The sequence below is a fragment of the Chroicocephalus ridibundus genome, chromosome 6 (assembly GCF_963924245.1).
Source record: "Chroicocephalus ridibundus chromosome 6, bChrRid1.1, whole genome shotgun sequence".
Taxonomy (NCBI): Eukaryota; Metazoa; Chordata; class Aves; order Charadriiformes; family Laridae; genus Chroicocephalus; species Chroicocephalus ridibundus.
Genome location: NC_086289.1, coordinates 56,591,753 through 56,606,164, shown reverse-complemented (window position 1 = coordinate 56,606,164; position 14,412 = coordinate 56,591,753). Strand labels below are relative to the sequence as shown.

The 14,412-nt window shown below is 42.8% G+C and overlaps 1 protein-coding gene across 7 annotated transcripts in view; it reads left to right on the top strand.

Moving 5' to 3' along the window:
• Positions 1-14,412, top strand: part of YEATS2 (YEATS domain containing 2) — a 51,930-nt gene that overhangs the window by 23,358 nt on the left and 14,160 nt on the right. For 6 of the 7 annotated variants that reach the window (XR_010071717.1, XM_063339560.1, XM_063339559.1 and 3 more), the window contains 8 exons: positions 1,802-1,909; positions 2,978-3,151; positions 4,335-4,593; positions 5,367-5,528; positions 7,049-7,161; positions 8,173-8,328; positions 9,053-9,226; positions 11,763-11,961. Coding sequence is in view for 6 of the 7 variants with exons in the window: in XM_063339560.1 (XP_063195630.1) it covers positions 1,802-1,909; positions 2,978-3,151; positions 4,335-4,593; positions 5,367-5,528; positions 7,049-7,161; positions 8,173-8,328; positions 9,053-9,226; positions 11,763-11,961 (1,345 nt within the window). In the remaining variant the exon portion in view is untranslated. The remainder of the gene's footprint in view (positions 1-1,801; positions 1,910-2,977; positions 3,152-4,334; positions 4,594-5,366; positions 5,529-7,048; positions 7,162-8,172; positions 8,329-9,052; positions 9,227-11,762; positions 11,962-14,412) is intronic. The other variant, XM_063339557.1, reaches the window with a different exon arrangement.

Below are 14,412 nucleotides of genomic sequence, written 5' to 3'. Positions count from 1 at the left end.
GGGAAAAGTGTTGAAGATTGCTGTCTGAAGCAATTGGTTGGGAGTAGCATTTGAAGTGTCAGGTGTGCAGCTATTCAGCTTTTAAAACCCTGTCTGCTCAAATGGATTTTACTTCACTATATTGAAAACCATTCATTAGTCTTTATTTTTCACTGGTTTGGGACAGTTCTTTCTGAAAGGTTTTAAATGAGTCGGAGTAGGCACATGTAGCAGTTGAATTCTGTATTTCTAGGGCAAAGTTAAAAAATGAATGTATTTTAAAAAATACAGAAATCAACTGTAAACAGAAATGTATTTTGATTTATGACCCTATGCCTTCTGGTTGGTGGAAAGGCTGTAATTTTATGGTTTCTTTAAAGAGGAGGGGGTATCTGCTGTTACAGTGTAATGTTACAGATTGTGTTTCACACACCGCTTCTCATCTCTTCACTGAGTGCTAGTTTACTCTGTATTTTTTTAATGACTTAAGGCTGTGTTTCTTCAGTCACTTTAAAATGCCTTATATGCATGCTGCTGTTGAGAGGGCTGTTTGTGCCTCTAGCCTTGTCTTCACACCTTCCCTGTGTTTGCCACCAGTTGTGTAGTGATGTGGTGAGCCAGAGCAGACAAGTGACCTGGTTGAAAACTAACCTGGTTTTGGCCATATGTTTAATCACAAGGAAGATGGCAGGAGTATTAGGTTAGAATCTGAGGGCTTGCTTTCTGGTCAGGATCCAACCCAAGGATGGGCCAAGTAATAGTGAAACCATGGCTTTGGAGTTCACGTTGATTTTAAAAGAGTATAATTATTTTAATTAAACAAAACACAAATGTAACAAACTTCCTCAAATACATTTTACTTCTCCACCAGTCTTAGATCCAGGAATGCCAGGTACACGATTTTGCAGGTGTGGAAATATTTTTTACTCCATTTAGTTAGGTAGCCTCACTTTTTCTGCCAAATGGTGAGTTCTGCCTGGGAAGACTATGTGCCATCAGGTCTTTCTAGTTACAGGAGAACAAAAATTCATCTGAGAGAATTTTGCTTGCAGATTTAAATTGAACATTTTTTTTTCCCCCTCCATAACTTGTTTCTTCTTAGATCTTTTTCTCTCTCCGAGATTGTGTATAGAATCACAGAATGGTTGAGGTTGGCAGGGACCTCTGGAGATCATTTAGTCCAACTTGCCTGCTCAAAGCAGGGTCAACTAGAGCAGGTTGCTCAGGAATTTATCTAGTTGAGTTTTGAGTATCTCCAAGACTGGAGAGTCCACAATTTCTCTGGACAATTGTCCCAGTGTTCGTCCATCATTAAATTAAAATAAAGAAATAAATAAATCTTATAATTAAATAGAATTTTCTGTGTTTCGATTTGTGCCTGTTGACTCTTGGTCTTTCATTGGATATTATTGAGCATTGTCTGACTCAGTCTTCTTTACAACTTCCTATCAGGTACTTACATGCATTGATAAGATCCCCCCTCAGCCGCTTGAATTTTACAGCTCTGAAATGCTTTCTCTAAAAAGCTGGGGGGTGGGGGGGAGGGCAAATGAGTCATTTTCTTTCACTTGTGTATGATATGGTAAGAAACCAAGAAGCTGTTACTGCTGTTGGAGGTGTAAATTTCCAAATACAATTTGCTTTGTAGATTGTATTAAGTATGTTACCCTTCTTTTACTTAAGTGTTGACTGATTTTGTAAATAGCTTATGGCAATTTAGGACTGCCCAGGTAGTCCGTGCTACCCTTTAATAGCAACCATTTGTTTTATTTCTTGTATTGGACATTTCACCAATTTTTGCACCGTGTCTTCCTATTCGCAGCAGGAGGATTCTTTGTTTGCCACCATGCCACCTCTTTGTCCTATCGGGAGTCATTCCAAGGTGCAAAGCCCCAAATCGGTCACTGGAGGACTTGGAGCTTTTACAAAGGTATTCCTCTTGGCTTTTGTGCTGAGACAAGATGCCCGAGAGTGCTATTTCCTGCTGATTTGTGCTACAAACCATGTGTCTTCCAGTGCATGTAAAACTATTACTGGCACCAATACGTCTTGCTGCCAAGAGCTCTCTTATCACCTCTCAAAAAAATGTATCTTGTTTTCTTTTCTTTTTCCATGGCTTTACTGTTCCTGTGACCTTTCTTTCTGTCTGTTCTTTAAGCCTTTCTTGTTTTTCTTTGAATCACTGTCATATGGAGGCTGGTATTTTTAAAGCTATTTTTAGTGGGATACAGTAAAAGTAAACTGGGGTAGATTTGTCGGGATTTTCTTAAAAAGTGCTATAGTGATTTCTGAATGTTGAGGCTTATGAGTATATTTCCTTTGAAGTTACCATCCAGAATTTAAAGTTGTTTCTGGCAGTATTAGGGTGATCCAAGTAAAAGGTGGAAGAATGCCTCCTACCAGTTACAGTACCTACAGCAATCTAACACAAAAATCCACCAGTCTTTCTTGAGTCGCCAGTTGTAGAGATTAGATTTAGGGCCTTCCCATTGAAACATAAAACATTCACAAGAGAATAATATCAGCTATAATAATTTGCAATATCTATGGTTATAATATTGGTTATAATTTTGCAGGATAGAAAAAAAATTGAAGTTTAGAATGTGTTCTCAGCAGGAGGGTGCCTAGAAATTGGAAACCTTAAAGTGTTCTGGCTCCTTTCTGAGATGTAGGGCCTAAAGAAGTCAGGTCTGGCCATGTCCATCGTTAGTATGGCTACTAGTTGTAATCTTACTAGCAATTTCTGTGATTCTGTAATTTCCATGAGCACCTCTCAAATTCAGAATGCTTTGTAAATGCAACCACCCCCTCACACACTTGTGTGTTGGGAGTAGCCCCCATCTTCGAGCTGAGTTAGACAGTGCCCCTGGTGCTGTGTAAGAGCCACCTCTGAGTTTACTGGCTGTTGCCTGCCCTTTCTTGCAGACAGGCGGTTCCAGAAATGCTCCCCAGTTATTTAAAGGTGTTTGCTTTTTTTTTTTTTCTTTCTATTTAAAAGGTGATAATAAAGCAGGAGCCGGGAGAGCTGCCCCAGCAACCTCAACTACCAGCAACAGGGACAACCACACAGACTTCTGTGCAGCAGTATGTCACTGTAAAAGGGAGCCACATGTTAGCCTTGTCACCGCAGAAGCCGGTTGTGAGCACAGGCGAGGGGACGGTGCAGTCTAAGGTATGAGGGAGGCGCTCGAACATGTTCGGTGTGGCGTAAGCGGGCTTTCTTGTGGTTTCATTGCAACACCTCATGCTTCTCTCAGGGCTGTAGGGTTGCTTCTGTCTCAGACCCAGGCAGCAGCACCATGATTAGCTGGGTTCCCCATGTGCACAGAGCGTCTCACATCATGCTCCCATAAAAGGAGCAGGGTGAGGAGGCATTATTGCATTTTGTTGTGTATGGGGAACATCTCCCACTTTGTCTAACCCATTGCAACAGTGGGGTGGGGGTATTTTTGAACTGGAGCCTGTCAACCCAGAAAGTTGGCTGCCATCGTCAGCTCTTGCTGAAACTCATGATCTTTCTGCAAGAGGAGGCAAGTTCTTTCTTTGGACGACAGGCCTGCAATGAAAAAGAACAGGACAAATAGGGAGTGGGGTGGAGGCTGAGCCAGAACTAACATGAGGTGCAAGCAGTCCTACTTGAGTGGCAACTCATTGTAGGAGTCTGTGCCAATGTAGTGCTGCTCTGACAGGAGTGACACAGCTTCTGAGAAGGCACAGTAACTGTGCAGTGACGAGATGCCAGATGTCTCAGAAATTGTCTCCATTCTTGCCTGTTTCCATTGTGGATAGAGTCAAATCATGTGCCAAGCACAAGAAACTACATATGGAGCTTTCACTTTTGCATGAGTAAATGCATATTTGCATTTGCAGCAGTTCATTGTCCTTTTTACTGCCTTGCCTGTTTGAGCAGGTATGCAAACTCATATTTGCCTGCAGTTATTGTCAACACATAAAATTGAAGCACTTTGTGGATTCTGCTTTGAGGCAGGGAGTCTATTCCCATGAATGTGTTGAAACTAAATTTCTGGATCTCTGTGCTTTGCCAAGGCAAGATTTATCTTCATCTGGAATTAAGCCATTGCTTATATATCAGAAAAAAATGGAAGTGCCCTGTAATTTGAATGTACTTAATCTTTTGTGGGTGCTCTGAAATCCCGGTTGTGTTTAACAGTTTATCTTTTTACTTGGGATTGAACTCTTGCCAATTTAATTTTGTTTCTGAATGAATAGCTGTTATACGTGACTAGACACGTATAAAGTGTCCTGAAATGTCTAGAGATGGAGGAAGCGTACCAGCTAGAATTCACATGGTAGCTCTTGCCAGCAGCACATCATCCAATACTTATTTGTTGCAGGTTGTTGGCGTTCCAGTTGGTTCTGCTTTACAGTCGACAGTGAAACAAGCGGTGGCTATCAGTGGTGGCCAGATACTTGTGGCAAAATCTAGCTCTTCGGTAGCAAAGGCTGTTGGTCCGAAGCAGGTTGTGACTCAAGGTGTAGCCAAAGCCATCGTGAGTGGAGGTGGAGGGACAATTGTTGCTCAGCCTGTGCAGACTATAACAAAGGCGCAAGTTTCTTCCACAGGTGCTCAGAAAAGTACATCTCAAGGCTCAGGTAGGGTAATTTTGCACCTTGTTAATAGCTCATGGTGGGTAGACTTTGGGACTCTATGATGATTTCTTCAACTGCAAAATAGCTATGTGTGATTGAAAAACTTCAAAATGAGTGGAGAGGTCCTCAGGTAAATTCAGGCTGACTAAGGTTAGCAATAAAGAAAATGTTAACTCATAATCTGTAAGAGGGAGCACAAGCGCTTTAAAACATGCTGTGTTCTGTCAGGGGAGATCAGACAGATATGCTGAGGAACATGCTAGAGACCAGTAGACTTTCCTGGAGCCAGATCTCACATTTTTGCCCAGCGTCGTAGTCCTTAGATGCTCAAAGGGCTCCACGTAAATCCAACCATGAAGAGCCAAATTGTCCTTATGGCGTCTTCACATCTTCCCCAGTGCTTACAGTTACAAGAGTTTGGGCAGAAGCACCCAGCCTGCTTCTGCACATAGCTGGCTTTAGCTGAGCATCTTATCTTAGGCTCTGGACTGCTTGAAAGGTGCTGTGTGCTAGACCCAAGTAAGCCTGTAGACCCCAGGGCTCTGCTGCTTTGGCCCGCAGCTCTAAGTGGCGCTGCACGCAGAGAGGTTTTTTCAGACCTATTCAAAGGGTCTGTGCATCACAGGTGGAGTTAATCTGCAGTTCGGCCAGCTAAGAATGGATTATCAAAGGCTAGCTGCCTGTCACTCCTAGTACTTTCATCCTGTGCAGATTTCAGTGCGTACTACTTTCTGCAAGCAGTCATTTTTATTTTTTTATTTATTCTTTCTTTCTAGTGATGGCTACACTGCAGTTACCAGCCACCAACCTGGCAAACTTGGCAAACTTACCACCAGGCACCAAACTGTACCTCACCACCAACAGCAAGAATCCTTCTGGGAAAGGAAAACTGCTTCTGATACCCCAAGGAGCCATACTGCGAGCCACAAATAATGCTAGTTAGTCTTGCAGGGAAATCTAATGAGTTAAATAATGTAATCACTGCATAATTAATATGTTTGGGCATTTTTGCTATAAAGCATCCTGGTACTGTGGAAGTCAGTAATGGGATGGGGTTTCTTTGTTCACAACAAATGTGGTATGTGGTGCTTTTTAAGACAGATCACCCAAGTGTCATCTGTTTTAGATGAAACTGCTTTTCATGCAGTACTTTCAGTGTCTTTCTGTGCTGAAAGCAGTGTATTTTCCTCAAAATTCAGTGTCTTTAACTGTTTGTTGTGATCTGTAGGAAGACAAAACTGCATTTTTGTGGTGTAGAACTGAGATGGATTTGAATGTAGTTGTGAAAGCTATTAATAAGTCATGGATTGACACCCTGGAGAAACTAGAAAAATAAGAAATTGACTTTGAAAAGGACAAGATACTGTATCTGGAATGAGGGAAAGAAATGGTTTTGAGTACTGATACAAGATTTCGCCCCAAGCTGTTGAGAACAGCAGAAACACTTTGTTGTTAATGGGCTTGTGAATCAAATTTGCTGTGAAATACCAGGAGAATAACGTTGCTAAAATAGTTCCGATGGGTGATACTTTGTTTATAGTGTGCTATTGCTCTAGGGAAAGAATACTGCAGATTTTGGACTCTGTAGAGGAATTTTGTCATGAGCCTTCTCAAAGAATGCTCCTTTTGAGGCTGGGGATTGGGATGGGGGATGGATTGGATGTAAATTTTTTGCTCCCAGTTATGATACTGGCAGTGAGAAAAAGGTATTACTCAGTTTAATATATAAGGTTGTAAATACAAGCAACATAGCAATACAGTACCTGTCACTGAAAAAGCAGTGAAAATACTTTCTTGGTGAAGGTATTTTTGGGCTGTAGAGCTGGTGATGGAAGCCCTGTTGCTTGAGATTTAGAGAGGCAGCTGGGGCAGTCCAACCTTAAGAAGGAAGTAATCTCATAGGCCTCAAGGAAGAGCAAATACTTGTGATTTTCATGACAGAGCCACAAGTATGGGCTTTTTATCCTTGTTTCTTAATGAGAGACTGCAAAAAAGTCAGTGTTCAGGGTGTTCCTTCTGGAGGCAGAGCAATATTAGTGTCGCTGCAAATTGCCACTGCTTGGTATCAATTGTGTTGGAACAGCCAACAACAGTAAAATTAAGAAGCCAGTGGGATTCAGAGTGATTTTAGGGCTTTTGCTGCAGATTCATAACCTGCAGAAGACTGATGAAAAGACTTCATCTGTTGGACAGCGTCTTCTTTCGAGAGAGAACTCAAACCAGCCTGAAATGAGCTTTGCTTGCACAACAGTCCAACAGTCCTCCTTATTTCCCCCATAGCCCCTTTCATTCATGGCATTTGCTGAGCTGTAAGAGAGCACAGCAGCACATCTGAACTGTGCTGTACTGGATAATAATGTTATTCAGCTGCAAAACATGGCAGCAAGCATCTTGTATACACAGGGATGCTTTAGACACTGTCTGGCTACCAGAGTCAAGCCTTTTCTTCTGGTTACAGGTCTCCAATCTGGTTCTTCTACGAATAGTGGAGGAGGAGGAACCCAAAGCACAAGCAGTAACTTGTCACAGCACCTCACCTATACATCCTACATCCTGAAGCAGACGCCCCAGGTCAGTGGTGTAAGCATCTTAGCTGAAGCAGATCGACATTTCAGGCTGCAGTGGTGACATGTGGATGTCCTGTGGTTCTGTAGTACATGAAACATTCTTGGACTATGGGATCTAGACCTCTCACATAGCCCTTGCCTCTCTCCCCTCTGCCCGGCACTTGCTTTACCACTTGCTGTTGCTATTGGCACATCTCTGCCCCTCACCTCCCCTGGCGGGGTGGTATCCTCATGGCTCCTTTCAGGCTGAGAAAGCAGCACTGAGTAAGACCAGGGCAAGCAGTGGGTCTCCAAAACAAGAGAGGTGATATGACAGAGATGAAGAGTTATCCTACACAGTAGGATGTGTAAGAGTTGGAGGAAAGTGGTAGAGAGAGGAGAATAAAGGAAAGTTATTGGAGAGAAACAGCGAGGCTGAGTAAGGAAGTAAAAATGAGAAAACAGAAGATTGTGTGAAGGGGCCCCTGTGTGATAGTGGGTGAATGAAGCCTCTGAAGGGCAGCAGCTGAATACTGATGAGAAGCAGGAAGGGTGGCAAGGTCTCAGCTGTTAGGTTATTACAGCGTGCACCTCCAGTTGTCGCTGCATGCTGAGCTCTAAATACGTTTTGAAGTGAGAACGTGATAGAATGTCTCGATTTCTCTTTTTTTTTTTTTTTTTTTTTGCCTCACCCAGCAGTAGCCTTTCTGACTTGCATGTTAAGCAACATTTGTCATGAAGACATGAAGAATAAACTCGAAGAGCACAAAGTGTGTTAAATTTTAGTGGATGCTTCTGACAAGACAGGAAACCGATTGTGGCTTTTTCACCCCTTCCCTTGCATCAGAAGGTGGTGTTCTGCACCGAGAAGGCTGTGTCCAGCTCTTAGTGCAGAAGCATCCACTGTAATTAGCAGTGCCTTGTTTTTAGAAGATAAAATGTTGTTGCATTACAGCTACAGGCTTATATAGTATATTTCTGTTGACTCTTAACTGTGTTTTAAAGTGCTGACTTCCCTAACTTATTTTTGGAGCAGGGCACCTTTCTGGTTGGCCAGCCTTCTCCTCAGAGTTCTGGGAAGCAGCTGACTCCAGCTTCAGTTGTTCAGGGTAATGTAGGAGTCGGAGCATCTTCCACACAAGGACAAGCACTAAAAGTGATAACTGGACAGAAAACCGCTCTATTTACACAGGTAATGTGCAAATTACGTGTTTCTTACGAGTCAGCGTTTTGTCCGATGAAGTATAGGAACGACAGCCACACATTTGGAAAGTTTTTCCTTTTGCAGTTGTTTGGTTTGGTGTTTGTACCATTATGATGCTGGCTGTACTATGATAAGGAAAGCACATGAAGGCCTACTTTCATATGCAGATATTGGACCACGGTTTTCCAGCTTTGTTTCTGTTCTCAAAGTGGGTCATGTGTAAGCTTGGGTTGCGTGTTTGTAAATGTGCTCTGGGATTTCTTAGTGAAATGGAATTAGAGAAGTGAATACAGTCAGGTGCAAAAATGTGCTTAAATATTTGAACCTTAGAAATGGGTCACCTGCTAAAGCTCTTCAAAATTTTTGGTTTTGTTATCCCTCAAAGCTCCTTCTTTTAAAAACTATCAAGTGGTCCTTATGAAATTCAAACTCCCCAAGAGTACTTCTAATTGATGATGCAAAATTCAAGATTGATAGGCATATTTTTGCAAAGACAACAGTTTCAAAAAGTTGATTTCTCAGGTGATAATTTTGTTCCAGCTCTTATTGCCATGATTTGCCTTTTTCAAAAGTCTTTTGAAAATATTTTTCAGTAATACAGAAAGCATTTGTCTTGTTTGTTTTGTTGTTGTGTCTGAGGGTTTTTTTAAGTCATTTTAAAAAATCCAAAGAAATACACCTTTTTCCTTATGCTGAATTCTTTTTTTCAAAGGCTGCACCCAGTGGGCAGACATCGCTGGTGAAAATATCAGATGGGTCTATAAAATCAGTGCCTGCCTCATCCCAGCTCTCCAAACCTGGCACCACTGTGCTGAGAGTATCAGGAGGTGTCATCACCACGGCTGCTGCTCCTGCTGTGGCCCTTCCCACAAACGGGGTGGCCCAGGTGAGAAACAACATTGCCAATATTCAGTAATACAATGTTTTCACTCTAGCCAGTATAATCCCCAGGAAAGGACTTCCACTGCTTTTTTTTTTTTTTTTTCCCCTATTGGTATTCTTAACTGACGTCATTTACCTGGACCCGAGCAAAGCCTTTGACACTGTCTCGCATGACATCCTGGTCTCCAAGCTGATAAAATATGGGTTTGATGGACCGACAATTCAATGGATAAAGAACTGGCTTGATGGCCGCACCCAAAGAGTGGCTGTCAATGGGTCCATGTCCAAGTGGAGGCCAGTGACAAGTGGAGTCCCTCAAGGATCAGTACTGGAACCAGTCTTGTTTAACATCTTCGTCAGCGACGTGGACAGTGGCATAGAATGCACCCTCAGCAAGTTTGCCGACAACACCAAGCCATGCGGGGCGGCTGACACACTGGAGGGAAGGGATGCCACCCAGAGGTGGTGGGCTGGAGAGGTGGGCCCATGCCAGCCTCATGAAGTTCTACAAGACCAAGTGCAAGGACCTCCATCTGGGTCGGGGCAATCCCAAGCACCGATACAGGCTGGGCAGTGACTGGCTTGAGAGCAGCCCTGAAGAAAAGGACTTGGGGGTGCTGGTGGACAAGAGGCTCAACATGAGCCGTCAGTGCACACTAGCAGCCCAGAAAGCCAATCGTGTCCTGGGCTGCATCAGGAGAAGCGTGGCCAGCAGGTCGAGGGAGGTGATTCTCCCCCTCTACTCCACTCTCGTGAGACGCCACCTGGAGTACTGTGTCCAGCTCTGGAGCCCCTACTACAAGAGAGATATGGACATGCTGGAACGTGTCCAGAGAAGGGCCACAAGGATGACCAGAGGGCTGGAGCACCTCTCCTATGAGGACAGACTGAGAGAGTTGGGGTTGTTCATTCTGGAGAAAAGGTGGCTCCCAGGAGACCTTATAGTGGCCTACCAGTATCTTAAGGGGGCCTACAAGAAAGCTGGTGAGGGACTTTTTAGGATGTCGGGTAATGGAATGGTAGGACTAGAGGGAATGGATTAAAACTAGAGATGGGATGGTTTAGATTGGACGTTAGGAAGAAGTTCTTCACCATGAGGGTGGTGAGACACTGGAACAGGTTGCCCAGAGAGGTGGTGGAAGCCCCATCCCTGGAAGTTTTTAAGGCCAGGCTGCATGGGGCTCTGAGCAACCTGATCTAGTGGGAGATGTCCCTGCCCAGGGCAGGGGCGTTGGAACTGGATGATCTTTAAGGTCTCTTCCAACCCTAACAATTCTGTGATTCTGTGATTCTTCTCAGTCAGCATTGCTGGGGGATCTGCTCTTATTTGTGTCCCAACCTGTCGCGTTGTTTGCTATTTGGCATAACTGTGAGGCTAATTTGGCATATCTGCGAGGAAACAACGGTAGAAGAGAAACTGAAACCTGCGCTTTCTTGCTTTTAATGTTGTTAAAATTCAGGTAGGCGGGGAAGGCTTTATCTGAAACAGTTTTTGCAATCATACAAATCAGATTTTTTGGGCTATGCAGCTTTCAAACACCAAATATGCTCCTGGCACAAAAATTTGCAGAAGAATGTGAAATGCCTGAAGCTCTGTATCCAGCAGGCCAGTGAAAGCCAGCAGTAACTAGGCTGTTGGTCGCTTCCCTGAGATCACAGACTCTACATGGTGCTTAGTGTGAAATCTGTCATCAACAGATTTCAGAGGCCAGCGGTGGCCAAGGTTCATGGTCCTTCAGTTGTGACTGTTCAAAGGGTGTGTCCTCCCTGTATCCCCAGGGAGTTGTAACAGCACAGCCTTGGAATAGGGTGCTTCGGCATAGAGTGAGGTTGGAAGAAAAACATTTGCATTCCTAGAGTTAGTGCTCTTGTGTGTGGATCCAGGTTGTCTGCCTGGAATGTGGTTGGAGTTCACAGGGTGGCGAGGAGGCAGCAAAAAGGACAGTGTAAAGTTCACTGGGAGGGTTCCTGCAGCCCTGCTGCTTTTGCCTGTAGGGAGGCAAAGATTAAACAACCAGAAGGTTGATGCCATGCTGCCCTCAGAGGGCTGAACGCTGGCACACAGCATTTATAGGTGAAGATGCTAAAATTTGCATTAAATGCTACTCACTGATCTTACAGCTCTCAGTGAAGCTACAGAGATAGAAATTTTCCATGCAGCCTCTGCATCCCAGACTTCTTTCCATTTCTCTGAGGATACCTCTGGAGTTCTGAGCAGCAGGGAAATATGAAACATTCCTGGGTCAGATTTCTCATCTGGAGGCCTCCCTGCTTGCTGAATTTAAGAGACCTGGCTCCAGATACTATCAAAGCAGTTGTGGTAGCAGTTCCTGTGTGCACGGTTTCTGCTTGAAACAACCTCCATTCTATCTATACCATCATTATAGATAAGGTTTTGCATATGGGCTTGAGAACTTCTTAATGACTGATGGATAAACATTTGGTTTTGCTACTTCTAGATATTGCCTTGTTGTGCTTATTGCTGAATAACGTATGACATGAAAAGGAATTTGTTATCCCTCTCTGCCTCTTTAATGCAGCAAATAGATAATGCAGGTTCCAGTTCATCATCTTCTGGAACTCCTGCAGCAAAGACATCTGGACAGCAACACCAAATTTGTATAAGCCAGAGCCAGTCAACTTCATCAGTAGTGAATAAGACTGCAACTTCCACTGTTGTAAGTGTTGCTTCTCTGATGACTACACCAACGCCTGTGACTGGAAAGGCTGCAGTATCAGGTATTAAACTCCCTTCATGCCTTTCTTATAGCAAGTTAGAATCCAGGTGTGAGTTCTTTAGATGTCTTCATTGTAAATGGAAGAATGTAGCGTCACCTGCATTTGTGCATGTGTGGAGGTAAAGTCATGCTTTCTGAAACGTGTCTTTATTAGCATAACTTTTGACAAAGAGATGTCTAAATAATTTGGCATTCTATCACATCAGTGCACTGACTGTATCTGTTACAAGCAACAGTGTGAATTGCCCATTGGTACTGGAGAGGGATTTTAGTTTTCATGCCAAGTTCTTATTAGAAGATGCATTCTGCCTGTTCAAGAGCACAATGTGTCACTGAATGCCGAAACTATCGAGGTACCAGCAATATTACAGACCTGATTAGTTTGTGAAAGTGAAACCCCACTGAAGTTGGAGAAGCTCCATGAGTAGAATTTGGCTCTCAGGCTTTGCATCTGCCCTGTTTGGCTTGGAAAGGAGATGTTGATTAGGGGGACCCAAAGGCTTTGAAGTCAAAATCCATTAAGTACAGTGAGGAAGGCTGGATCTGGAATGTTTCAAGTTAATAAAGATGACGTAATAGGGATGGACTGCCCTTACGTAGAGGGGAGTTTTCATTATTTAGTTTTGTCTTCCAGTACCTTTTGTACCATGGAGAGCAAATATACCCAGTTTAATTTGAGTATTATGGATTAAAATCAGAAATTTCCATTTTGACTAATTTACCTGCTGGCATGTTCTGTTGACTTGAAGTGGCTTCTTACTAAGTGGAAACAGAGTAAAAATACGGAAAATAGAAAGCAAGTAACACTGAGCTCACCTGACAGTGTCTTTTTAAAGCAACTCTTCTTGTTTCCTATGTACGCAGTCTTCCAAATTCCTCCTGTTTTCATCACTCTGTTTTTCCCAGAGCTTGAAAGTAAACAGCATAGTCTGCTAAGACTAATTAATTCATAATTCTGCAATAAGCATTTGAGTGTTTTCCGCTTTGCAAACAAAGCAGTGAGGTGGGTTTTTTTTAAGAAAATATGCCATTCTAAATAGCTTTCAGATAAAAACTCCCATTTACATATGAGAATGTTATCTAGATTTGGTTTTGTTTTGTCTTTTGTTTTGTTTTTGTAACCTGAGGCACTGACTTCATCATGAAAAAGTATTTCTTCAAGAATCCCAAAAGAAGCAGTGGCTATAAAACATATTATTGCAATGTAAAACCAAACCAAAACTGTGTTAGAATTCTGGAGATTTTTATTTTTAAAGGCAACTTTTCAAAAAGAATCTCAAATTTTCCCATTGTTTTGCAACGAACAATGTCTCTCACCCACCAAGCTAATGTGGCTAGTTGAAAATGTTGTCGTTTTACTTGCTTTGCTGTTTGGGTCCCTTGTGCTGTCTTATCCTGACACATCTGTGGATCACACGCTTGGGACGTCCCCCAATGCACTCTTTTAAATGATGCACTTTCTCGAAGTGTGGTAGACTGTTCTGGAAAGAGACTCGTGAAACTGTGAGCATTTACTAGCTTGCTGGAGAGTGGCTCTGTGCCCAAAGAGACCTTCAATTCACCATTTAACATCCCCAGGAGAACTGCTGGGGGTCGGTGTATCAAAGGGGGCCAACCACCACTGAGCCTGGCAATCCTGGGGCTGTGTGTTTGAGAAGGTTGGAGGCAAAAGAAAAGGTTTTGGCAAGATGTGTAGCAATCCTATTTTTAATTCTAAAAATACGGGCTTTTATTTAAATGAGGCTTAAATAGAATGCACTATGATGTTTAAGAATTAATTGGTAATACTGGATTAGCCGTCTTGCCCAGTGGTGAAAGCCTAACTGACCAGTGCTATGCATCTTTCAAAAGCAAGAAATATCTTCATCAGACCTTGTGTGTCTAGCACTTGAAAGGCAGCTGTGCTTCTTAAACAATAATAATAAAATATGAGGATGGAAACTTTTGTCTCAAAACAAATTGTGAGTATGAAATTACCATTGTGAAATACGAAGTCTAGTCTTGTCATTGTTCTAAAATAGAAGCCTATTAAATTTCCACAATCTGAATAAAAGTTAGCTATAGATTGAATACAATTATATTGAAAATAGCTGGTTTACCAGTAGAAAGGATGGGCATAGGCCCAAATCACAGCATTAGAGTGCTGGCTGTGGTGTCTTGAGATGTCATCACTGTGGAGGAGAGAGCTGATGAGTGCTACTCACCCATGGCACTGTGGCATAGCTTGGATTCCACCAAAGTCACTGGGTGCTGCCATTGGTAATGCTATTAATATCTGAATGTCCTGCTTGTTCTTTTAGCCTTGACTATAATCAGTGATTTAATTCAGTCCCCACTTTATAATATGCTTCATAGCTTGATTAGCCATCCTTATGGGTGTATTCAGTGCATGTTACAGAAAGACACGGGACACTCAGTTCAGGTATGTCCTTCATCAGACTTGCTGCGCAGC